This window comes from Sparus aurata, chromosome 1 (assembly GCF_900880675.1).
Source record: "Sparus aurata chromosome 1, fSpaAur1.1, whole genome shotgun sequence".
In the NCBI taxonomy this organism is placed as follows: Eukaryota; Metazoa; Chordata; class Actinopteri; order Spariformes; family Sparidae; genus Sparus; species Sparus aurata.
Genome location: NC_044187.1, coordinates 18,845,109 through 18,871,514, shown reverse-complemented (window position 1 = coordinate 18,871,514; position 26,406 = coordinate 18,845,109). Strand labels below are relative to the sequence as shown.

The 26,406-nt window shown below is 39.8% G+C and overlaps 1 protein-coding gene across 4 annotated transcripts in view; it reads right to left on the bottom strand.

Moving 5' to 3' along the window:
* The window catches only part of dlc1 (DLC1 Rho GTPase activating protein), a 96,696-nt gene that overhangs the window by 40,579 nt on the left and 29,711 nt on the right, over positions 1 to 26,406 (bottom strand). For 3 of the 4 annotated variants that reach the window (XM_030442929.1, XM_030442851.1, XM_030442763.1), the window contains one exon: positions 20,102 to 20,141. In XM_030442929.1, coding sequence (XP_030298789.1) covers positions 20,102 to 20,141 — 40 coding nt within the window. Of the gene's footprint in view, positions 1 to 10,593; positions 11,097 to 20,101; positions 20,142 to 26,406 lie in introns of those variants that run through there. The other variant, XM_030442995.1, reaches the window with a different exon arrangement.

Sequence of the window (26,406 nt, the reverse complement as noted above, 5' to 3'; positions counted from 1 at the left end):
CGTTGCGTATTGAAGATGCTGAACACTTTACAAACCAAACTAATAATCTGATAGTTAAGCGATTAACATCCATTCTCATTACTCTTTAGTTCCTGACCTTGACTTCCATTCTTCTCTCATACCTCACTGGTAAGGACTGCAGGATGTGCATGGAGGATATGCCAATAGATTCATCATCATCTTGAAATTCCAACTGTTTATTTGTTATGTGCAGGTTTTTGTTCTCAGTATTTTCATTTAAGGTTACACATGAATGCATACCTGTAATAAAATTGCCATGAGTTGTTTTCAAGGGTGGCCTCCCTCCCTTTATAGTATAGCAATTGCAGTTAATCAAGCAATCATCAAACCACAAATAATTACACAATATCAAGCCACCATCTGTCTACACTGACACAAATTACAGGATAATACCATTCCTGTCCTCTATGGATTGAAGACTCAATTGTGCTTTTATATCCTTTAATTGTGCAAATGCCATCATTGTTTGTAGATGCTTCTGAATCTAACTCTAAATCTCTCTCAACTCTACTGCAGCATCTCCGTTTTCCCTCCCTGGTTCTCATATTGATAGTACATGACAAGTTCCTAAAACAGCACCACCAATCAACCCAGTAGCATTGATTAAAAGCTGGGAAGGCGCACCGCACACAGTAACTCATGATAATAAAGACAGCTCTGTCTCTGCCAACAAAGCAGCACTGCTTGCAACAGCACTCACACTATTTCTGCTGACGGAGGGAGGAAAGGTGTAGGAGTGGACCGGCCTGAAAGTCTGCGGTGTGAAATCAGACATTCTCCAGTGCCGAGGCAGGAGTGAATTCCACAATGTGTGCAAATATTTGTGCACGCCACTTTCGGAATCCCGAGCTTTGCCAAATCAGGATTTCTGTGATTGTCATCTCCTCATCTCCGTACAATGTCAATGGACACTTAAAATAGCAGACTCGTTCAGGATTTTTGAGTATGTGAGGGAGACGAGCGTTTGCCCGAGTTCTCTGCTGCAGCAGTAAAGCATGGGCAGCGAATGGAACAATGAGAAGTCAAGTGCGTGCATCAAGTGGGCTACTAGTGGTCTTGCTGAAAAGTACTAGACGTCCCACTCCAGTGATGATTAGGGCGAAGAGAAACAGAAATCAAAGGAGAGGCTCATTAAGATTCTGCTCACGACTCCGCAGATTGAAGCTGGACATATGCTGTGTGTGACCTTCTTCTTCTCTGTCTTTTAAGGGTGTTGGCAATGTTCTCTCCACGCATAAACATCAAAAATAATCAGCAATGCTTAAATCTCTTGTTATTAAATGGTCGACATGACTTTAATGGTGAAAGCTGCAGTGTTGCTGCCTGGATGAAACATTTCTTCAGGGTTAAGAGTTTTACAAAGACAGAACCAATTAGAAATTGCTGGCTCAATAAAACAGAGAGGGGTCTTATAACGTGAGAGTCAAAAGACACATTGAGTGAGCTCATGTATTAAAAGGAGAAAGTGAGAAAAAGACTGGAGGTGAGGGAGCGCGGTAGAACAAGCAAAGTAAACAAGTTTGGCGTGTGCTTGTCGGAGTCACCGGGTTTAGCAAAACATTCCAGAGTCTTCGAAACAAGCGGCCTTGTGAGGCAGAAACAAGGGGGCTTTAAATCACTGAACAGGAACAGCGTTGAAGGACTCTAATTCAATCATAAATATCTCAAAAGTGTTCACCCCTCACACACTGGCACGTCAAGTTAATCGACTACCAGTCACCTATATAACAGCAGGACAATCAGTCAGAATAACTAGGCCAGAACTAATAAACTAGGAGAGAAATATTTATTTCACTAACACGAGCCCACTGGGAGCATACATGATAGATACTTTATATCCTTACTGTGGTTTCGATATCAAAATAATAATGTGATAACTGATGGCACTGAATAAATTTGAAGACCTGAGACTTCACATTTATCAAAAGGTTATATAGCCTTATTTATTATGCTGATATGGACTGTAGCTGATGTCGAAATCACATCCAATTAAATTGAAACAGACTAAAACCATCAACACATCACTCACAATGGTTGAGCCAGTCTGAGAAACTATCTAATTAATGGATAGTTGGCTAATTACATATTGGTTAAACAAGATGAAAAAAAGTAGTTGTAGTAGTAGTTTCTGCCTTTAAAAAAAACAGAGAAGTAAACACCTTTTAAATAAATACTGACGTAGCGTACATTAAACTCAAATGACTGAGTGCTTTGAGTGAAGAAGAAGCTGAAGATCTGTCCCCATTTGTCTATATGAGATGGCCAAGGCGACTGGTTCTTCATAAATACTTCTAGTGTTGGCAAACAACTCTTGTTCCTCTGCTTCTATGTTACAGCCTTGTGTGCACACTGCCACATTTCTGACACAACTAATTAAAATTCCTAATTCACATTTTCTTCCTTTTTAGCATTTATTTGACATTTCAGAAGTTTGCTTTTGAGTTGCCTGAAATTGGATTGAAAGGTTACCGTCATACAACAAAGGCTCTGAAAAAAGGTTGTCTTTGAATTCATGCTGTTTAATCAAAATACTATTCCTAAGGTCAGGAATGTACTTTCATGCTTTACAGATACAATAGTCAAACACAGTGCCTTTACTATCTAATATAAATCTATATTCATTTGGTCTTCATTCTTGCAACAATCCTGATTTCAACATCTTCCTTTCTGAGGGTACTACAAGACAAACTTTGTTTTGACTGACATGTTATTGAAGTCAAGTTCTGGATCAAAATGTGCAAAACAAACAGAAAAACATACAGAGATAGGAAACGCCGGATGAGGTGGAGAGAGAAAATACAGTATGTCCCTGGCACGTATCCCATAGTCATGTCTAGTCGAGCTTGGCAGTAATCTTATAGTGCACACGTACGCGTGCTAACGCAGTAAAAATGTCTGTGCATGCTTTTAGGTATGCTCTGAATCACTCACACTCGCTTACACCCCCCACACACAAACGTTGCTTTTATGACTCTTTCAGGAGTTCAAGTGTGGCACGCTTCACTCATGAGACACACATGGACTTTCATAAAATCTCTCTGGCACAAACAGAGATGACAGCAAACACTGTTCTTGGCCTACTTTTTCAGAGCCACATGACTAGGATGAAATGCAGGCAGAGAGGTACACAGTGGAGCAGTTCATCTGCCTTGATAAAATAATAAGGAGGAGGTTATTTATAGACACACAAATTGAGCAGCTTGACCTTAATGTGAAGGCAAACTGAAACGTGATGTGCCAACAAGGGAACTGGTGCCTACAATGAACATCACAAGCTGTTCTACAGAATTAGTGTCTTAAGGTACTTGAATTAAACCACTGGAATGTCCACGTGATGAAACATCACAAGCAGATCTGTTGTGGAAAATGGAAGATGCCAAGTAAAGATTCAATAATTAGTGGAGTTTTGTGGTCTCACATTCTCACGTTGACATCAAGATGTCAATGGAAAATGACTCTTTTGTAAGGGGCGGAACTGTAATCTGAAAATTTAACTTCAAGCAGACTCGAAACACATGTTTGGAGCAAAACCACAAACACTTTAATTATTGCATAGACCACATCTGTATATTCCGCAACCCAACAAACAGCTGAGGATAATGAGTTAAAGCTCAACAGCAGAGCAAGGCATCCATGGATGTTTAAAGTGGGCAAAGTCTTTTATTAAGTTGTCTGATCTAAGTAGTTGTTGTTTTAAGAATATGTTGAAGACATGTTTACATTTCATATTTGTGTTTATCTGCAGTTAATTACCTTGTTTTTAATATAAATCTCTTATTAAACTTTGATAGCTTTGTCTATTCTTGGGGTGAAAGTGTCCTGTTGTAGCTAATTTGTTACATGGTTCCCTGTTGCATTTTCATTCAAAGAGACTTCTGCTGATGTCACAGTGGTGCGCCCTTTTTGACTTCCTCTTTGGGCATCCTTGAGGCGTGAAATGAACATGCTGGGTCCCTGTAGAGACCTGTAGGGCCACAATAGGCCCAGGACATCTGTGTGGTTTAACAGTAGGCTGGACTTGAGTAGACCGGAACATGTCTTTGGACCTCCCACTGGCCCACCCTTAAGCCTCATACAAAAGCCTGCCACTTAACAATCACACATTCATGCACAAATAGGGACACAAAGACACAAACACACAATCACATTCAAACTGTGGCACTTAGATTTTCAAATGTATCTCCTCAAATCCTAACAGAGACCTTGTATTCTAATTATTGTAGTGTGTTTAGGCAAAATAGTGTTTTATGACCTTCATGTCTCTCCCAGCTGCAGTACAGTTTTGATATGTTGAAAAACCTTCACCTCATGTCTCTATGGTTGGCGGTGTCAGATGGTTGTTTGTTTGGTGGGTAATTTTTGTCCAAACCACCCCAGTCTAGTTGGTTACATGCTGGTACAAGGCAGGTTTCTGTCTGGCCGTGTGTGTGTCCTTTTCTGGTTTGAAAGGGACCTATCTCGGCTAGCATAGATAATTGGAGTGGTGTAGCTGGGGATGTGGTAATGCAGATTTGGTAGCGCAGGGCAATTTTGCTATTCAGATTGGCATTAAGTTGTGGCTCCATAAAGACTTAGCATAAATGCAGGCAGTCTGTGCCTTGGTGAAGGTGCACACACAGGCCAATATGAAGTTACATAAACCCCTTTAATGAAAGTGTTTTTACTTTCTTACAAATAACTTAACCGGTACACCTTTTTGTTTAGCACGTAGCAACAAATACCTGGCTTGACTTGAAGCGGAGATGCTACATTTACATGGTTAGACCACTGGGCCACTTGGAAGCTTGCACATTAAATACCTACAACACCAAAATCTGTAGGGTTGTTGGCACTGATTTCTTGTTCACATAGTGAAAGTAATTAGGAATACAGCAGGGTATCATTAGTGGATATTAGTCGAGAAGACACTGGACCATTAAAACAATTTAAACCTCAATCTTCGGTCCACCCAGGGGTGCAGATTTACTTATTACACTGTGAATTTTTTATCAACTTGCACTTGCAGTCTGAATGTAATTTGCATCTGATTTACTTGGACAGCAGTCCCAATTGTAACTGTGTGCCTGGTGCATTCTGAGAGTGAAGGAAAAAGGACAGTTGAGACTAGAAACTGTCACTTTTACTGTCACACTCGATATAGCTGTATTGTATTTCAAGCTGCATTTAATTTGCAAATGTATTGTGTTTTTTAATTTTCTTATTGCTTTTCTTTTCTTTTCTTTTTTCCAGGTTTAACTCTTAAAAGCTTCACATGGACAGATAAATTAGTGTCTTGCCATAAACACTAAAATTGTTAAAATTTACACACAAGGAAGATGAACAATGCCCAATGCACGATTGCACCTCGAAGTCTCCACTTCAGAAGAGGCCCACTAAACTTACAGCCCACTATAGACCACAGAGCGACATGCCTGACATTTGTGCTTATTGTGCAAAGGTACCTTAAAACAGCCCAAACTCTTGTTTTTCTTAGGAAAGTCTGAATAAATATGTGACTGTATTAAACGCTGAAATTGAGACACTCCACTTACTGTATCATCATTAGGTTATGGTTGCTGTGTTAATGCTGATGGTAAAACAGTGCAAACGCAAGAAACTCATCTCATTTAAATATTAGTGCAATATTACATTACATGCAGAAGCTGTATGCATGTCGACACTCATTCGACATTCCTTAAACTTGAGCAAAAGCAAAGCTGCATGACATGGCATAGTGCAAATCCTTAAGCCAATGAACCTTTCAGTACTTTATGTTCTGTACCTACGGCTTTAAAAAAACAAGTTCTCTCAACAGTGCGTTTAGTCTGAGACATGTTTACAAAAACATAATATCGAGACATTTGCTAAAACATTCTGAGCCAAAATGAAATTCACCAACCTAATAGGCCTAATGCCTCTCTTCCCTCCACATGACTGGAAAATGGATTGACTGACAAATCTCTTGTTGTTATGCAACAGCATTAGACTGGTAGCGTTATGATAGGTTAAATGAACTGATTAGGCCTCTCAGGTAGCTGGCCAACAGTGGTGTAAAATGAGGGCAGATATAACCTTCACCTTGACGCAATCCTTGATTACATCACACAGTGCAACGCAACAGAAGTGGCACTACATTATAAATGAGACTCGACACAAAATGTGGGTTTCCTGTAAACATGACGTTTGAGAGACTGTTACACAATGTCCAGGTCATGTGAAACACTTTAGTTCAAGGGCAGAATGGTGAGAACATGCATATATGGAGGAGAAAAATAATTTATGTGCTGGGTGGTGTTGACATAATTTAGTGAGCAGTTACTGTATGCTCAGTGCTGAGTGCTGTGTCGTATCAGTCATTTTCTCCCAATTTTCCTTATCATAGTCCACAGCTCTTTATTCATCAAAAACCTCATCAGCTTATATCAAAGACAGCAGTAATCATCTTAAAATGACTATTTATTTTACCCACTGAATGTCAAAAACACAATTAACTGAATCTTTGCTTTTGGATTACACTGAATAAAAAAAGCAAACCCCAGATAACCTAATGTCATCTCTGGAATAAAAACCAACACCTCAGCTCAAACACCTTAATCTCAAATCTGTATGACAGTCAACAATTTAATTTGACTTCAGTCGTTAATTAATGGACTTCAGGGAATATTTTGCAGGCAGGTATGATGACAGATTACATAGTAACCTTCAATCTTTCTTGCTATCTGCCCTGGTTCCTGATGCCCTTTGCCCTGAAGCTAGAAAAAAAAAATTATAACAGAGCAGAAGGCATGCCAGTCATTCCAGACTGTGTTCTCTTCTTCCGAATCTTTGCTGAGACAAAATGTTTGTAATAAACCTCCCTTATAAATCTCGTATAAATCAATTCATCCCTGTATTAATCTCTTCTGCGGTTGTAAAGCGTTGAATTTAACAGTATTAGATGAACCATCATAGAACAAGCAACATGTCGAAAGACTTTGGCCTTTTCAGAAAGAGAATCTTTTCTGCAACCTTGACTCCCAAAAAGTTTGGACGCTGTGGTTCTTATCATATTGCATGTTGCATGTTGGAGGCATCAAGTTCTTAATGATTGTATAGTTATAAAAAACAAACACGTTTTTCAGTTTGAACATTTAATATCTTGTCTTTGTACAGTATTTAAATGAATATATGTCAAAAGGATTTGCACAGCTGTGTTTTACACAGCATCCCAACTTTTTGTGGAATTGGTGTACAGCAAAATGAAATTGAGAAGTCCACACACGCATGCAGCCTCAGCGCTACAGTATCTGTTACTGTCCTGTTGGAATTTCATACCTCTGCCCCAAAGGGAGGGATCAGTAAAAGATGTCTGCTCCAAGCTTTGGCCCCTTAAAAGTTCCATTCATACACCTTCACTGCCTAAAGAAGCCCCGTCATAAAAATGAGTTGATTTAAGGTAGCTCCCGAGGACAACAACCTGACAAAGCAGTGATCGTTTTCATGATGTCTTCAATAGACAGAGTGCACAAAGATTGTGAGTGACAGCTGGGTTTTGTCAGTGATAAAGTTGGTGTTCTCAGGAGCAGGTAATCCCCTTTAGCTGTAAACATGTCTAAATATGTGATGTGATCATAGGGACGACAAGAGTGGGAAATGTCAACTAGACTATTGGGTTTCAGGATGCGTGATACTGCACAGAGCTGACATGCAGTCCTTGAGAGCATGTCCTGAGTGTTATTTCCTCATGCACATGCGTCATCAAGGCTCACATAGCGCAAGAAAGTAATCTTCATGTATTATAGTAAATGCATATCAATTTCCTATTTAATTGTCCAAAGTAGTTCAAGATCATTTTGATGTAGCCACCTAGAAGGTTACATCTACACTGGGCTCTTCCTTGCATAATGTTTTGTAAATAATACAACATTAGCTGTAGCTAGCAGCATAATGTGTGATCTTTAATAGGCCAATTCATGGCCTACTTCAAGTTTGAGCATAGTCCACACAGGGCATTTGAAAATTGAGAAAACGGTTGCAATTTAGATCGTGGATTAGGATTGCGATTAAGTAGATTGTAATACAGGCAAACAAAGCTCCCCATGAACAGCCAGTAATTTCAATCAGGTGATGGTCAGTTGCAGGAACAAATCAGGTGAAAATAAAAATTAAACATTACACTTAATCGCCTTCACTATGAATTTGTTTCGGCCAAATAACAAGTGACATTTCAAGATATAAATGACTTGTAGAAAGACAATAAATGAGGTCTGAATGATGACCAATGATTCAGATCTGGGTCACATTCAAGGATCTTCCAATGTTTGTTTATAATCTCTAAGACTTGCACAGAGTTCGTACAATATTCAGATACAAAAGTTTTATTTTCAATAAGCTTAAGAATAGGATTCAATAATTTCTTCTTTTATTTTCTATTGCTTGTTCAATAAGTGTCCTGTCATATTCATTTTGTCTAAAACGTTTTATTTTTCTTAAACTTGGTATTCCTCTTCTTTATTACATCATTTCTTCTCAAGCTCACAAATTGACATTTTTTTTTTCTTAGACAAGAAAGGTGCCAAACTAGGTTATATTTGATTGGCAGTATAAAACATCACATTTATAATCATAAAAATACAGTTTAAAAGGTGATGCAGTCAGGACAATCTGATTGTGATTCATAATTTAAGGCGACTTCCACACTAAAAGCCAAGTTTCCTAAGATGTTAATGGCATATGGATACAAACACGCTGACTAGGAACACCAACTGCTCTCTTGGTAGTGCAATGTGTTCCTGCACTTTATAGCCAGGAACACACACATGCATGAATTCACACATACTCATAATGGTTTACCAACACGTGCATTTCCTGTCAAAGCCCTAACATTGTGCCAAAATATTGAAGGAAGAGAGCAAATGAAAAGTAATAATTGACATGTCAAGAGAGCTGTAATCAGATCCTGTCATAATACATTGACCTACTTTTCAAGTCTCTTTCATGTGAGACAGTGAGCTATGTTTCAACAGAAACATCCTGGACAGTGTTTGTTGGTAGATATTTATCACCTGGTGCTCTCCACTTCAATAGGGAGGTTAGGCCACAGGGCACTGACTTCTAGATTCAGTGGGAAAATTGTAATACCTCCTTTCAAAGGAGCTCAACAGCACCTGTGCTGACTTGGAAGGTGTCGACCTTTCAAACATGCTACAGCCAAACATCATTTCAACTCTTAAAGAGGATCAGGGCTTTCTTAAAATCAATTTGAAGTGGCTTTAGCCTGGAGATCATGGATGCCCAAATATCTCACCTTGGAGGGCCAAAACTGAAACTTAATGGTAGGCAGAAACAGAAAACAAACACATTATCTGTATCATATTGTATTTCTAAAAGGAGCTGTGTGGAACTTTTGTGTTGTACTGGAAGCTGGCCGTTTGTTTATGTTAGCAGATTCCATTTCTAAAGTCACATCCATTGGACTGTTGCGGAAATTCTGACCCGAGTCCTTCACAAAGAAATCCACAATCCAGCGGCATTAAACAACTCAAACAAATTGTCTACAAACTTGTATAAGCAACAGAGAAAGACAGGAAGTTTTTATTTTTCACGTTACAAAAAAAAAACATATAGACAATAAAAAGGAATTAAAACATGTAAATGGCCACAAATTGGCACACAGAGCCCCTTTAAGATGCAAAATGGTGCTTGATTTCCATGTTCCCTTAATTGATTGGCTTCCTGTGCAAAGAAAAGTATCTGAAAAGTAATTATTAGGGATCCTACAAATAGAGCACTTTTACCTTACAAAAGATATAACAGCATAAAATCACTTTATATTACAGTTTCTTTAACGATTTTTTCCCCACTAAACATCTGGTGAGCCAAAATGGAACTGCAGGCTAACTTTGGCCCGCATACCCCACTTTGGTCAGCACAGCTGTAGATGATATCAGCCAACATTCCTCAAGAGCAGCTCTCTTAATCCATTTTCTTTGCTGCTGCTCTTATATGATAGAGGACAATCTGTATTATTTAAGAGCAAGCTAGCCAGGGAGTTGGAGGACTATTCTGATACACTCAGTCCTGCGTGTGTACAACCAGCTCATTAGTTATACATGGGCAAAAACCTGGTTTTCAAGCCACTGTGCTGGAAGCAGGTAGGAGGGAAACTGCCACCACTGCCATCTTAAAGTCCCACACATCCAGCAACGCAAATACATCTGGTGTCACATAAAGCCCCCCACAAAAAATTTAAATATGACACAAACCTGGTAGTCATTATTTTACAAATGGGCCAAGAAATACTTCATCTGCAACATCCCAGAACATCTAACAACCGCTTGTCTATTGATCTGTTTGACAGAAACACTGCTCACTGTGCAGAAGCCTTGCAGCGTATCATGTCTCCTCTCTGAGGCAATGACATTGCAGTTTTCTCATCTCGTTGTGTATCTTGTCAAAGAATCTTAAACTTGACATGCTTAGAGTAAATTACAACTGTACGCTCTTGAGCAAAACATATGTACGCAATCACATATATAACTCAGTCAAACAAACATGTCCATGTACTGCACCAATATCTACACACATACATCAGTCACTGCCCTCATCACTCACCTGCTATCCGACTCTCCCGAGCTGTCTTGCTGAGCATGTCTAGGGCTTTGGAGGTAGATGACCTGAGATGGTCACTGAAGGACCTCTGCAGCAGCAGCAACCTCATGGAGCGAGACATGCCGATTAGCATCCACCGAAACCTATCTACGTCAGTCTCCTACCTTGTCTCTACACCTGTTCCAGCTCCTACTTCTGTGCCTTGTCAATCCCACCCCTTTCCACTGCTGCTATTTTCTTTTTTTTATCTTGCAAGATATCTTTGTTTAAGTCTTCAATCATAATCTGACTAGCCTCTCTGTTCCATCCTCTGTACTAGTCTGGTTTCTGCCTCCGTCTCTCAGTCACTCTGTTCTCTACCAGTCTGGACTGTGCACTCCCATCTGCTGCAGCAAGCATTAGTGCAGTAACTGCTGGGACACATCCAGCCAGTGCTGCAATGCTCTCATATTCTATTCTGCCAGTGTATGTGTGTGCGTGTGTGTGGATATATGCGTGTGTGTGAGTAAGTGCTTTCTGACACAAGCTCCAGCGCTCTCACTGAATTTCTGAGTGCTTTAGCGTCACGACTAGCATCTCTCCTTTCCTGTCCCTGTTTTTATCCCACATCTCTTTTTCTCTGTCACCCCTCTCATTCGCTCTCTTTACACCTGCCCTACCCTGTCTAGACACAAAGAGCATCAATGCCTGTTATATAACCCATTGCCCAGGCAGCCTGCCTGATACATGAAGATCCACCTGTCCTTGTACCCAAGCAGAAAAAAGGATCACAGAACCGAGGTCAAAAGACAGGAAGTGAGATGATGAAGGGCTCCGGGATAATGTCTGAGTCACTCAGACAAAACCGCAGGACAATTGAATGGTTCCCAGAAATGGTTGATGGTAAAATACTTTGACAGATTTCCCAAAAGGACACCGAGATGTCAAGAAGGAAAAATGCTGGGGTTTAAATCTGTGCTCACACTGTGAACCACAGAAACCTCCCTTTTATTCCACATAGCCAATAATCACATTCCTCAGCCCTTCAGGGGTGAGAAAAGGTCCAACGCATGACATGACTTTACTATAAATGCATAATTGTAGGAATAGAATATACAGTGCATACATATAAACATACAAACAAACAACAAACATAAGTAAATGCCGTTAGTTACTTAGAAATAGGCCTGGATTGTAAACCTTATGTAACGAAACTTAAGCTACTGAGATGGACACAAACAACACAATGGAATTCATTACTTAGACTGCTGCTGAGTTGATCGGATAATGCTGATTTAGCTTCTATTAAGCAAGCACAACTCTCAAGGGTCTGTGAAGAAGCTTAGTCATCGGCTCATTGACAAATTAAAGAACAGCAGAGAAGCTGTGGTAGCAATCAAACAACAGCATCTGTAGCTGATGTGGGCTTTCACACTGCGACTTTTTAGAAGATAAATGAATTACCTCAGGAACCAATGTTAAAGCCAGATATACGATTTTTATCTTTTAATATAATCTTTTTTATACATTTTTGCAGGCAAGAATGCATGCATGGAGGTGTACATGTATATTTTTTATATTCTACAGCAGCACTAATCAATATTTTTAGCGCAACAATCTTGCAAATCACTTTGTGTAATGTATAAATGTCTATCATTGAAATGAGACACAGAGCTTTTGTAGTATCTTTCAGCTTATATTTTTGTCTTAACAGCCTGAAACTTTACTGTTGCTTTTCAGTCTCACTACTAAGCAAAAAAAAAAAGCCCTGATAAACTCATTGTACCTTAATTTGACAGCACCAAACAGCAGAAGACAAAGTCAGCAACAAGCTTGTAAACATATTGGAGCATTTAGCAGCTAAAGAGCCATGAAATATATCTCTTTGGCTTCCAGAAACACGCCTCCAAATAAATGCTAATGTTGCTCCCTGTCTTTTAGATATGGAAATAAATAACTACTATCTGCTAATGTTAATTTTATTAAGGTAATGAAATGTTAATTTGTGTTTTGGATGTTGTTTCCCTGCTCCCAATTAACCCAAAAAAGATACTGAACTTTACTGAAAAAATACATTTGTATTGTAAAATTGTATATCTTTTATACTCATCTTGCTCATCAATATGGTGAGTGACTCATCATCTGAGTGTATGAGTTACATGTGCGTGAAGCTGTGAGCTATATGTGCCGTTTCAGGATGCCTCCATTACATTCCACAATAAGCTCACACTTGAGAAAGTCAGCCAGTCGTGCCGATTGCTCCAGCAAGTGAAGGTAATGTACCCAGCATTGGCTTATTGCAGCCCGCTGATAGCATTGTGCTCATCATGGCCAATTGACTTTATGGTCTCCCGAGGTTTGTTGAGACTGATAAGGATGGATTCCCGCGTCTTTGCTTTTTGACGACCCTTTAGTCGACGCCTCTGCAATTGTGAAAAACCTCTTTAACAATGTTGTAAATGAAGATTAGGTTTGGAATACAGGAAAACAAACATCCTGTCAAAGTATCACACTTATTCTATCCTCCCTCATATACACCTGTTTGACTCAAATGACATCCTGAAACAAATTATGAGTTTTAATGTAGGCATGTGAGTGTGGCACACTCCAAGGCACGCAAATGCAAACCCTCTGGGTCAGTGCTCATATCACAACAGCCTATCAGTGTACTTTCCCTTGCTCTATACCTGTGATAAGGGGGCAATACACAGACAGTAACCTGGATATGACGGAAAATGTCCTGAAGGGGAGAGGAGAGGGGGTGAAAACAATGGAGTACTCATACCTCAGGAAGGAAAGTCTTGCCAAATGCCCCCTCTGTCAAACAACAGTTCAGCGTGCCAAGAGTGTGTATCTACATCTAAACTCCACAGAACAGGGGCAGGAGAGGAGAGGGTTACCTGCCAACATACTGACCTAGAAATGGAGACAGGGGAGGTGAAGAACGAGGGCGGGGGATTGTTTCTGGGAGGACTTCAAACAGTGTATGTAAACAGTGTGTGAAAGTCTATCATCAATATGTCCGCAAAACAATGCACTATATTCTATTCTTTACAGCAGGGCCAAAAATATGTCGTTATGTTGAAGTATGTATGTGTGGGTGTGCCCAAAGCGTGACTGTAATTGTGTGCAAGTCCCTTTGATGTGACCATCTGCTGGAGGTCTTACTCTGCTATCAAACATACGCTCCCTCGCATCTTACAGCATGCCCTACTTTCATATAACTCCATTCTTACTATCTGATACCACTGCATCTCATGTGTGTGTGCCAGAGAACTTGAGAACTTAAAAAACAGCAATATACCAGATACCAGACACCTCAAGATATCAAAATATCCCACATGAGGCTTATCCAAACAATCAACATCTCAGTCTCCTGTATGTTCCAAACAATTTCTCCCAACCGATACCCAGAGGTGGGGAATGAGCCCGCCAGGGCCAGTGACAGAGTCTGCTAAGCCAGGACTGATTCATTAGCCTGGGGACAGCATGGGCATCTCACCCCATCAACACTGGGAGATTTACAATCCTGTGGTTACGAATCAAAGTTCGCCCTGTATCATTACAAATGAAGCATGGGATAAGGTCAGTTATGAAAACCCTGTTTTTTAAATAATAATGACAGAAGTGAGGAGACACCTGTGCAGAAATGCTGCCCTTGTTTGCTTGGTTAGCTCCGGACAAATTCTTCAGATAAACATTCTTTTTTTTTTTCTTCTTCTTTTTTTTTTACTTGGAGTGTCCAATCTCCTCAGAAAAAAAAATATTTATGGCAAAATGCAAGAAAATAATATGCCTGTTATTTATCACTTTAAAGGAAGCCTCCATGTTTCTACTGTACATATGTATAGGCCACATACACACACACTTGTAGAGCATTTTGCTCAACTATAAGGCCCTGCAGCCCCATATTCCTAGAAATGACATCCATTTATGAAGATTCCATATCTCATGATTTATGGCCCATACTAAAGTTCTGCGCCGCTGCAAAAAACGGGGCATCCTACGTAGCGAGGCAAAAAACAAAAGGTGGAAGGTCTGAGTGGTGGATGGGCATGTAGCCTGTAATAGACCTGCTACATGAACTACAGCTCATGATTACAGAGCAAAAATGTAAATTAAATGTTGGCATGTAAACAAATCAGCCAAAATTTCCCAGATCTGCATCTAGATGTGAAGTTCCAAAAAGTGCATTCCATAGACTATAACCTTACTTTACACCAAATTTAATTTATATCCATATGTGTGACAAACAAACTGGACTGACATTTCAGGCAGTTGGGGAAAAAACTGTATTTATTCACAAATCTATAACTTTTTCATATTCTGTGTATAATTGTCTAAAGTTATTATAATGTTGCCATAAATACATCCAGACATCTCGTTTCTCAACAGCCATAGTTGCTCAATGACCAGGTTCCATATGCAAACAAAAAGCATGATGGCCTACTTTCTATAAAAAGTAATTCCTGATATTTCTGCACAGCATGTGACAAAACACATACCAACCTGCTGAAAATAAAGCTAAATTAATGACACAACCCCTATGAATGTTTCTTTCTTTGGTATAGCCTTTTGTTGATGTTACTCTGGAAGTTCAGCAAGCTGACTTCCTGTTGTAAATTCCCCTTTAAGCAGTGGTTTCCTGCTCCAGCAAGATGGATTCTTGAAAAAAGAACTCCCAAACCTTGCTAAGGAGCAAAGGACTTTCTGCGCTTGGACTCATGTGAATTGATGATACAATTGAGAGAGGAGTTTTCCAGTCTTAGGAAATCTATGGAACAAGAGGGACGCTTATAGTTATATACGTTGATTCAACATGAAGTCTTGTAAAAAATCTAACTTTTACTAACTCCAAAATATCACATATCTCCATGTATGACATCAAGTGTAAGAAAGTAGAATAATTTGCTTCCAAGGGGAACAGATTGTACCTGTAAATGTATTCACAGCTGAGTAGTAAGTGTGAAATATAAATGGAATGAACTCCAGTATGTCACAGTAGCAGTCTCCACACAGGAAGCCAGGGAGAGAGTGTGTCAAATGAGAGGGGAGAGGAGGGGCTGTTTGGGGGGAGGTGTTGAGGCTGGTGTGGACTGACGGGGGGAGGCCAGGAATGTGACCTTGCACAAACACAGTGACTCCTGTACTGTGAATTTAGGGGTGGCAAAAGAAAAGTGGGATAAGGCAGACTCAATCAAAGAGCAGGAACACGTAACAGAAACAGAAACATCGGTCATGAGCCATTATTGACTTGGCTCCAGGCTAAGGGAGCTTTTTTACATCTGTCAAAGCACTTTCTCAGATGAGGAGAAGAGAAGACGATGCTGCAGGGTACAAATGCGAACTGATTTCACTGTGACATTCTCTGAATTAGGTGGAAATTGGTGTGGAAATTTGCCTATTTGTCAGACTGCAGATGTCGTCTATTTAGAGGCAAAAAGCCCAATCACAAGATCTGTGGGTGAACAGGGATTCTTAGATACCATCTGTGCTAAACTTTGTTAGTTGTTTACCCTAAAAAAAATCAAGTCACATACTGTATAGCAGATACTCCTCACAACACAATCACATCTCTGTATCTGTATCTTTGGGAAATTCCCTTATTTGCTGTCTGGGCAAGAGTTTGATGAGAGGATTGATACCATTCTTATGTCTATATGTTAAATATGAAGTTATAGATTCAGCAGATGGTTAACTTAGCTTAGCCTGAAGACTAGAAGCAGTATGTTTTTATATTTGTGTACGGAGTGAACCAACAAACAGTAATAAAGGACAGAGATTGGCTGGCTGTTTCTTGTCGCTTTGCTACATTAAAACCTTCCCATGATCTACTGACATATGTAGCATACAGACATAAGTGAGACACTGATCCTCTTATTTAGCTCTCAACAAGAAAACTAATAAGATTATTTCTGAAAATGTTTATATTATTACTCTTACTGATTCAACAATATATTGTGCACCATTTCTTCATCTAAATGTCAAAAAATGACTTTCCCTTGTTGTATATTTTGTTGAGTTGTGTACTACATTATCCCAAATGTTTCCAACATTGTTCAAAAAGAAATCTGCAATTTTGATCAAGCTAACAGTGCCTGTCATTTGGTGTAATTTGGTATATAATCTCTGGACGCTGTATCGTAGGCAACTGAAAAAAGTCCAGTTGCCTTCACTACAGCACCTAGATTTACCATGACCTGGATGACTGAGAACCTCCATCAACATCTTGCTATATAATCTATAATTTATCAAGTTTATTTATAAATCACTATCATGATTACAAATTATAACTTCTGGGAGAGAATCAGAGAGTAAGGAAGAAATCTGGCGAACGTGAAGGTACATTTTCATCAACAATGGTGGTCGCTAGACAATGAAGACAACAACTTCAGCAATACTTATATATATTTGTTTTGTTCTGCGAAGAATCTCCTAGCAACAGAAATGACAAATGTTGCATTTATGCACAAAACTCTAAGTGTGACTTTTAAAGAAATTATTTTCTTTGGGTACACAGACTATTTGTTTTTTTTAAGGTAAGCAAAGGTCAGATACATTAATCAACAAAGGGGGAGTGTGTAATAATATGATAAATACTGGGATTCCCAGAGGTTAACACTCAGAGCACTCATAATTAAAGAACAGTAACCGCTCCATTTCCCATACCAGTAAGATGTATTTGTCACTGGAGTTCCAAGAAGGGAAGAATGGTGACTAGAAAGGAAACTAGGGATAACAAGAGAGAAGGAAACAAAGACGAAAGCCAGACAGACAGAAATGATGAGACAACTTATACACACAAACCCCCAATTTGCTCTTGTCAGAGTGCCCCTCCTATGTAGGACTCCACTGAGGGTGCTAAACCACTTCCTCTTTCCTCAGTTTTCCTTTCCTCCACCTACAACAAATATGGTAAACTATGAGGCTACGAGTCCAGGTAAAAGGTCAGGCTTCAACCCTGCTGTTGGTGGGATGCCCATCATTGTGTTCTGTTTATATATTCCCACTGGTTTATATTTAGATCAGGAAGGCGGAGCATGGTGCCTTTAACCTCAGCTACAATCAAGGAAACAAAAAGATAGACCATTCTTAGAACCAGGGATCTTTAAAGGGTTGTGTTGACAAGCTCTTAAACTAGTTGGAGAGAGAGACATGGTCTGCATTCTTCTGCTGCATACATACAGTAAGATGAAGCAGTAGTTCTGTTATCTTTGGGTCTGAAAGGGCCTTTCTAGTTTCCACGTTCGCCAGAAAACTTCTCTGTTGACCATTTGTTTACCCAATATGAATTTGACTCTAGGATGGTGAACATTTCAGTAATAAAATATCAACAATCATGTTCACATTGTCTGAAAGGCCAATACTATTCTTGTTATTTACACCTGTCAAAATACCACTATGAAAAGAAATCTATTACACTATATGAAAGTTAAAGAGCTTGTAGAAGAATTCTCCCCTACATATATTGATTGAGATGCCTAATGTTTTAAAATAGTCACATAATAAATGGGAAGTCAGCACAAAATAGATTCCCTTAGGGTTTCTTTTTGTCTCTTATACTGCTCCTTACATTGCATAGCACACCACATCTCTCACCTTCATCATCTCCTAGACCATGCCCAACTGATGATAAGGACAGTCATGCAAACTTAATGGATAACTACCCTTATCATCTTCAGTATGTAGCATGAGTTATGTAATTTCCAGCCATTCCAGTGCACTCGCACTCTGCAGGCCCTGTACAGATCACGTAAGGCTGTGCAGCATCCCATGAGCCCCATAAATAAGACTCCTAAACAACAGGTTGTCAGTTGTAACTCTGTTGCATGTAGACACATCCTCCTTGTGCACAGGAAAGCCGTGACACTGACCACTCACTAAAGATACACTCGGCGCCGCAGGGAGGTCATCAACTGTGCTGTTACAGAGTGTGGGCTCTGGAAACTTCTTGTTGATCACTGGTGTGCTTCCGTTGTCACAGAGATAGTAAAATTTACCATGAATGGGCTGTCTTTCATGGCGGTGCAGCAGAAGCCTTTAGGGCATGGTGTGTGATGTAACACTGTCACAAATGTGTCATTCCCAGGGGCTTAAATGGTGGAGATACAGAGGGGGCTTTGAAGTGTCACAATGAACACTGGGTTTTGTGCTCCATCAAGTCCCCCAAAACTCCGCCAACTCCCATTGTACCCCCACCCCCTCTCCAGAGTCCTGGGTTCCATCACACTAACCCAGAGATGGAGGTTACATAACTTGCTTACAGGAAGTCAGACTGATTTAAATAAAGAAAAATGACCAAGAACATTTGACCTCTTTGAAGTTGGCACTGTGCATTTTTGCAAGCTTCAGCCTTCTTTAAAAAGCGTTTGAAGAAGGCCTTCTGCCAAGAAAGTAGTCATGCTCATGTATGAACACACACACACACACACATAACTACGAACAAACATACTGACAGCTTCAGAACAATTCCCATGAAAGGTTTTCAGCAAGTGGCAGTAATTAGAGAAAGAGACAGAGCGAGAGTGAGTGAGGACTCCCAGTGGGCTTTGAGACAGCGGGGGGTGATATGAAAGACTCGTCCCTACATCCAACTACCTCTTTGGTATTGTTTACCGGCGGGCTGACGACACAGGGGGGTGTTTAATGAACACTGCACCCCTGCCGCCTGTCTGAAAGTAGGTCTGTCAATCCATAGTTTCTCGATGACCCCGTGCATTACAGGCAAGACTGCTGACAGCCAGGATGAGAGCCAGGATGGAGGGGGGCAGTCACTCCAGATTGAGTTTCTTCTTGAGATCGATTCATAATAAAGCGTGCAAAGTGAAGGAAGGCAAGCATTGCAAAGTGATGACATAACATGTCAATACTCTCAAGGCAATTCATAAGGAAGAACTCATGAGGTTTGATAATTGTAGGTTGATAAATTGAACAAATACTTAGAATAGAATATAGAAGAATATTCTTGTATTGTCACTATACACATGTACAATGAAATTGTGAATGGCTTTCTCCACAGGTCAAACTTTTTATGTATACACATACTTAAACATTTTAAGCATATAAATATCCATTCTTAGAAGAAGGTGAGTAAGACAGTGGGGCAAAAGGTATGTAAATACGGGTCTGAAGTTTTGGGCATGAGACACGACATCCAGTCTGGCTCTTATCTGTAAGAGGCGACGACTGTCTTGATGCTTATGTAGATGAGTCTAGGATCTTATCTACACTTGCATCCAGTGTCTCATAGAACCAGAGCTTTTCCTCCTCCACCCAACCACTCCCTCCCTCCTTCCTCTTGCCCCATGTTGTGAACGCCAGACAGAGGCCATCAATCAGAAATCGTACCGCAGATGTCTTCACATGGCACCAGACCAGACACTGACCGGATCATTCGCAGACAAAGACTTTTTCCCAATGCACATGACAAAACTAAGAAAAACTAACTACATGCAACCCTTATTCTTTTGTTTCAGGATTAGTTATCAGGATCTTAACTGGAGACAGGATGAAAAAAACAGCAAAGACTCACCAGCTTTTTCTCTCTCAGGAATGGTGTTGGCGGAGGTGTTCTGGGAAAAAGAAGAAAAGAAGATTATAGTTGAGATAACTTTGGTTGGATGTATTTTCATGATTCCTACTCAGACAATAAACTCCCTTTGTCTATTTAAACATTATTCAATAAACATATAACAATCTGAGGAATAGACAGTAAAACAGAAACTATTCAATTTATTTATTCAATGCAATGATGATGTTTTAGCTACTTATTGAATCCCTTTGGATAGTCTTACTACAGTTTTCTTGCTACCTCAATGGGCGTCTTCTGATATAAGAATGAGAGAGAACGGGGGCAAGGAGCATGTCTCTGTGTGTGTTGTGTCCAGTTTAGTTGACCTCTGAGCGTGAATAATCCCTGCAGATCAGTGCATGCAAAGTCCTGTCCTTTTAAGAATATTGTATTAAATCTAAGAAAATTGAGTGTAAGATAATCATAGAAACACAACGTATTTTCTAAAACTCTATATGCATCACCGTCAAATAACCAACCCAGCAGAGACTTCTGAACAAATATCACATCATTAAAAGTCAGAGCACACAGCACACTCTCCTCTGATTCAATGTGGATCCAACCCTCATGGAGACATTACTGATAAAATCACAACACATCTTGTAGACATAGTAGATTCTCATCATTCTTTACAAGTATAATATTTCCTTCTTTGGATTTGTTTTGGGTTTTAGAGACCAGAAATGCATCAACACACAGTTTCTGGTTAAAAATAGAGCTGTCATTTTGTTGGTAAAGCATGTTTGTGTGTGTGATGTGTGTGTGTGTGTGTGGTGTATGTGTGTAGAGGGCAGCAGTCAGTTGGAATGCAGAGGTCTTTTTCTTGCCTCTGACTTTTGACCTCAGGTTCCTTGGCTGACCTCCACAACCTGACCTGTTCTAATCCACACTCCCCTGGAACAGATCACATAGTACAAGGAGGACAAGGTACATTCTCAAAAAAATGTTTCCACTTTGTGCACAGTCCCTTTTGTTGTGCTAAAGTAAAATATCTACTTTTGCTCCTGATGTTCCTATTAAGATAAATGCCTTCCCCTTCAAATTTATTTTCTCCCCTCAGGCCTAATTAAAGTGATTTAGGTGCATCCTGCTGGGACTACTTTAAAGCCTGTTTACCCTTTGGCAGCCTCTTAAACAGCAGATTGAGCAGAGCAAAGACAACACTGATTATGGTCCTAAAGGAATAGTTCAACATTTTGGGAAATGTGCCCTTTTGCTCACTTTGCCAATACTTCAATGACAAAATCAAAGCCATTTTTGTGTCTGTATGGTAAATATGAAGTTGCCGCTAGCAGCAACTTAGCTGAGCTTAGCACAAAGACTCCAAACAGGAGCCCCATTCACACTGCCATTTGGATGTGGGGATCCTGCGCCAATTCTCCGCCTCCGCCTCTGTGTGAATGTCTCGGAGACGGCAAGGAGTGAAATTACGCTCCGGCGCTGATATGCCTCTGAAGGTAGTATAAGAGGCACAGTATTGGCAAACCAAACCAGTGTGAATGGATAAGCCGGCTGTGCGTATCGAGGGCGTGTCTATTGGACACAGGTCCCTCACTCAACAAAATAAAGAGAAATGTCACACAAAGCAAAATTACATGACCAAACAAAAGTAATGTAGTAACTGTAACTGTCTCTGCAACTTATATAAGGAAAAAATTATTGCCAATTTAGGTAGAGAAGCGTCTGTCCTCCCGCCTGTCCTACTGACTCCTCGTCGTATTTCTGCCAGAACAACAGCGTCTGTCACCGGAAAAAAACTTTAACTCACCAAGTGTTTGTGTTGAAAAAAATCCCAGCCCTCCTGATCAAGATTTCACTGAACTCTCCCCCACAAAACAGCCTCCCTCCCCGCGTGCGACAGAGTCAGACAGCGTCCAGTATACTGATGGTGATTATGTAATTATGTAACTTAGAGAATAAAACATAAACTTTATCACTTTCCAGGATGTTTGGTGGTTCAGGATCTCAATCACTACACATCATAACAGCATCCATATGATTAGAAACTGTTCGTGGGTTTAGATTGACAGGAGGACACCGTGGAAACACCTTGAAAAAACACAGCAACATCATCATTACGTGTACTGTCCCGCCTCTTTAGGAGCTGAGTGCCGGCTTTCTGTGGGAATTACACAGTAGTTCGTCTTTATGGTGGAGACGCTTTGCTCTGTGTGAATGACCAACGATGGAGAATTGGCGAACCGCCACTGCGGTGATAATGCAGCTTCTCTGTGTGAAAGGGGCTAGGGTGAAACAATTAGCCAGACTGTATCCAAAGTAGGACTGAACAATTAATTCAAATATTACTGAAATCCCAGTACAGCCGAGAGCAACATCCAAATGGCAAAAGCTGCAATTTTCTGTAAAAAGGTCAAACCGGCCTACAAATATTATTCTCTAATGTAAGAAAACATGTTTGGTACAGACCCCCAAAATCATCAATGAAAATTGTAATGTAAAAATGATCATTCTCACTATAATGAATTATGCAGTTATGTAAAGAACTGCCAAAGGTCATAAAATCCATGTACCAGCACCTCTAAAGCTCATGAAATTTACAGGCTACATCTCCTTTATTTAATTGTACCAGGGTTGTGTGCTTCCTGGACTCTCATTTGGCTTCTTGACACCTTCACAGTGACGAAAAGACAGTGGGATATTACTGCTCCGAGCCACAAAATAGTCTTACAGTCAGGATCGAAAAAGGATGCAAAAGGAATTGAGAGAATTGCTTTCAGGAAACCACAGTATTCACTTTTCCCATAGTTCTTCACAACATATCCCCCTTCTCCCATTGTATCTTCTTCCTTGCTACATCTCCCTATCTTTTCTGTATCCCACCTTAGTTTGGCAAACGTGCTCCTTTGCCAATGTACAGTATTACGCCTCATGGGACTTCTCGTTTAATACATCTTTCTGTGAGTTGAATCTTTGCCCTGTACTTTGCATGATGACTATTATCATTTTTTCTCACTGTGCCAAATAGTTATGTCTGTTCTACACATCTTACATGAGGAATGATTTTTAAATGAGGTAATAATCCTCACAGGTATTTTAAATATGTTGCCGTGGAATTTCCCCAACTTAGTCCACTGTGATTGCACATTAAACATTACAGATTGGATTAACGTGATGTTCTGTAGCTCTTTGCCCTTTTTGTGCTTAATAAATCAAAATTTAAGATAAGAGCATCAGTAAAAATATTTTACTTTCTAATATGAGAACAGAATGAATCATCAAAAAGCAAAGATCTGACTGCAGGCCCTTTGCCTCTCAAACATCATGGAGGTTCTAATATTTTATGATGAACCACCACAAGCATGACACAGTGTGGTGAGCGCGAATACAATGGCTGCTCTCATACGTGAGTTTGTTTTTCTGAACGTGTTGGCCGATTTACCCTGGATAAAGTGTTGTCTTGGTCCCAATCTGTCTCACTCATATTCTTTAGAAGCTTGTGGTATGTCTGCTGAGGTGCATCTGTATATGTGTGTGCGTGAACAGCATTTAATCACTTCATAGTTGATGTTTCAGACACTAAGTGAGTAAATTTCCCTTGGCCCTGTGGATGAATAGCTTTACAATTTATGGCTTATTAATGACCTCAAAAAAGAGACCAGGGAGAAATCACAGCCAGAGACTGCTACTCACTTCTCTTTCACTAAATCACCGGCACAAACAGAAATACAGTGAAGTGAAATCAAAGACAGATTTATACTTGGTGCTGTTTCAGCTGTTGGACTCTGCTTTTCCTGCAATAGCAGTGTCTTCACTGCAACAACACAACACAAACAACCTGTTTGTTTTTGTCTATTGATCAATTGCATATGAACTGTTTCTGTTGGTAAGTGTACAGCATATTTTCTCTTCTTTTTATTCTTATTTTGAACCTTTACAAGCACCTTTTCACTGTTTTGTTTTTACTGTGAGCATGCTATATAGTTTGGTTTGGGCATAATCTGCCTACTGCAGTTTGAGTAATATTTTTAACAAACTACAGTGCCTTGATGTTAATTACATTTTCAAGTAATGAAAGGGCTTGGGGCTGATTGCCACAGTGAGAGTAGGGAAGCTGGAAAAAAGTATCAAGACATAAGGAATGGTAAATTGTTGGGTTTAGTCTTTTTGCAGGATTTGTTGACAAAGAAAAGAATAATGAATAGCACTGGACCTACCCCCTTTTAAAAAAAATTTAAAAGTACTGCATCAATTCACGGTGTTGGGGGGACGTAAACTACATGTAGTTGAACTACATAGCTGAACTAAAATTTGCTGTAACTTGCTGGTAGTTAAACTACATTCATATTTTGTGCTGCGTCCCAACTACTTTTTGGGTCATTTTTTGTAGTTTAACTACTCAATTTACAAACAACAATTTTGACCAATAACATGAAATATTTTATATTTAAAAAAGACCTAAATAATATAACTTTCTTTTATTTTTCTTTGAAAAAAGGCATGAAACATGTCGTGACATGCCAAGCCAACACTGCCTCTGATTGCTTGCCCTGGCAGCACTCTTAACAACACGCTTCACAGAGTGGGTGAGTCTTTGTGCCAAGGAAGGCAGTGCTCATATGGCACAAGCACGTCATGGACAACCCTCCCGCTACCACCTGCAAGCCGAAAACAACAATAATTTTGACTTTTCTCAACTTTTTCCTCTCGAGTTTAGAGGCATATTTCTTCTGGCATGTGAATTTTTTGTAGGGTATTATGTTTTGTTTCACACACACCATATGTTGATTTATTTAATGATGACTTAAATGAGTATAATGAGTATAAGTAGTTGCTAAAGCTACTTTTTTTTAGCAGTAGTTTTACAAACTACATTTCTCCAGGGGTAGAAATGTAGTTTGTTTGAACTACATGTAATTTTACAAGTTACGCTTGCAAAGTAGTTTCCCCAACACTGTCAATTCATTACCACTTGCATTTTTTTCTTCAGAAAAAAAGGAAAAAGTCAGCAACTCTCTGCATTTTAAACCCCACAACTCTCAGGAAGAATGGCCTTGAATAATAGAATCAATATGGGAGGTCTGCATGACTTCTCTGCTTAGCACTAACAAGACATTTCAGTTCACCAGTGAGCGCCCTTCCTGTTGTGTAAACACCACACCACGGGTTCCTGTCAATGACCCCTGAAGTCACTTAGACACAGTGTAAATCTCAGCTTCACAAAATGCTGTGTTTTCCCTCATAACAGCAATTGCAGTTGAATAAATGTAAGTGTGAGACCATAGAGTCTAATAAGAATGTGAATGAATGGGTACCAGTAAGTACCAGTGTTTTCATAGCACCACAGTCACATATTTCCCCGGTGTTTACCTGTGCACCCCCTGGCATGCCAAAGTGCAGGTTATCCCAGTGTGGGGTTGTCCGGGCTATGTCAGGTGTCCACTGGGAAACTGCAGGCTACGCAGCACACAAGCGTCAGCTGCCTCATTTACTGCCACTAATTTACTGGAAGTGGGATGTGTGGGGGCACAGGGGGTATGGTATGTGTTTGCTTTAGACGTGTGTGTATGTGTGGCTTGAAAGCATGTGTGCCTGCTTGATTAACCACTTTAGGGTCATGATTGTCATTACTGAAGCAAGCAGCTCAGTAAAATAGTTTTTTACAACCTAAACGTTATAGAAGAAGACTTTGTCTGGGTAAGAATATAAAGTTTTGAAGGTATGATTTTTTGAAACTAACAAGTTTCAAAGGCTCAGTATTGGAACCTTTATCTACCTGTGAATTAAGGTAAATGTGAGTATCCTCACACGCCCAACCTGAAGCTGTAGAAAAGTTTTTTCTATTATATATCGAGTTTTATTATTGTTTTCTTTTCAGGATGTTTAAACCATCTCTGTCTGATAATATCAAACATATTATGTATCATGTAGTTCAAGGTCTTGACTGTAGCAATATGATGTTAAAAACTGAGTGAATTATGAAAACTGGAGGCTCCATGTGGTGAAGGCTTTACCGGCTTTACCGTTTCCATCAAATGAAAATGTTACATATGCCTTGCTCATCATTTTAGAGACATACACCATATATGGTACCTTTGGACTAGCTTTGAAAACTGCATCTTGAGGGTTTGAAGTTTGGCTGCACAGCATGAGTTTGGTCTGACTCTGTGACTGGCAGTAGAGTTTTAAATCAGGAATTATCTGAAAGACGAGAATGAAGCTGACCAAATAACACTCAGTGCTGCTGACACATTTCAGTTTATACCAAAAAAAGCAATGAGGTTCAATCCTGAGCCAATCTAACAAAT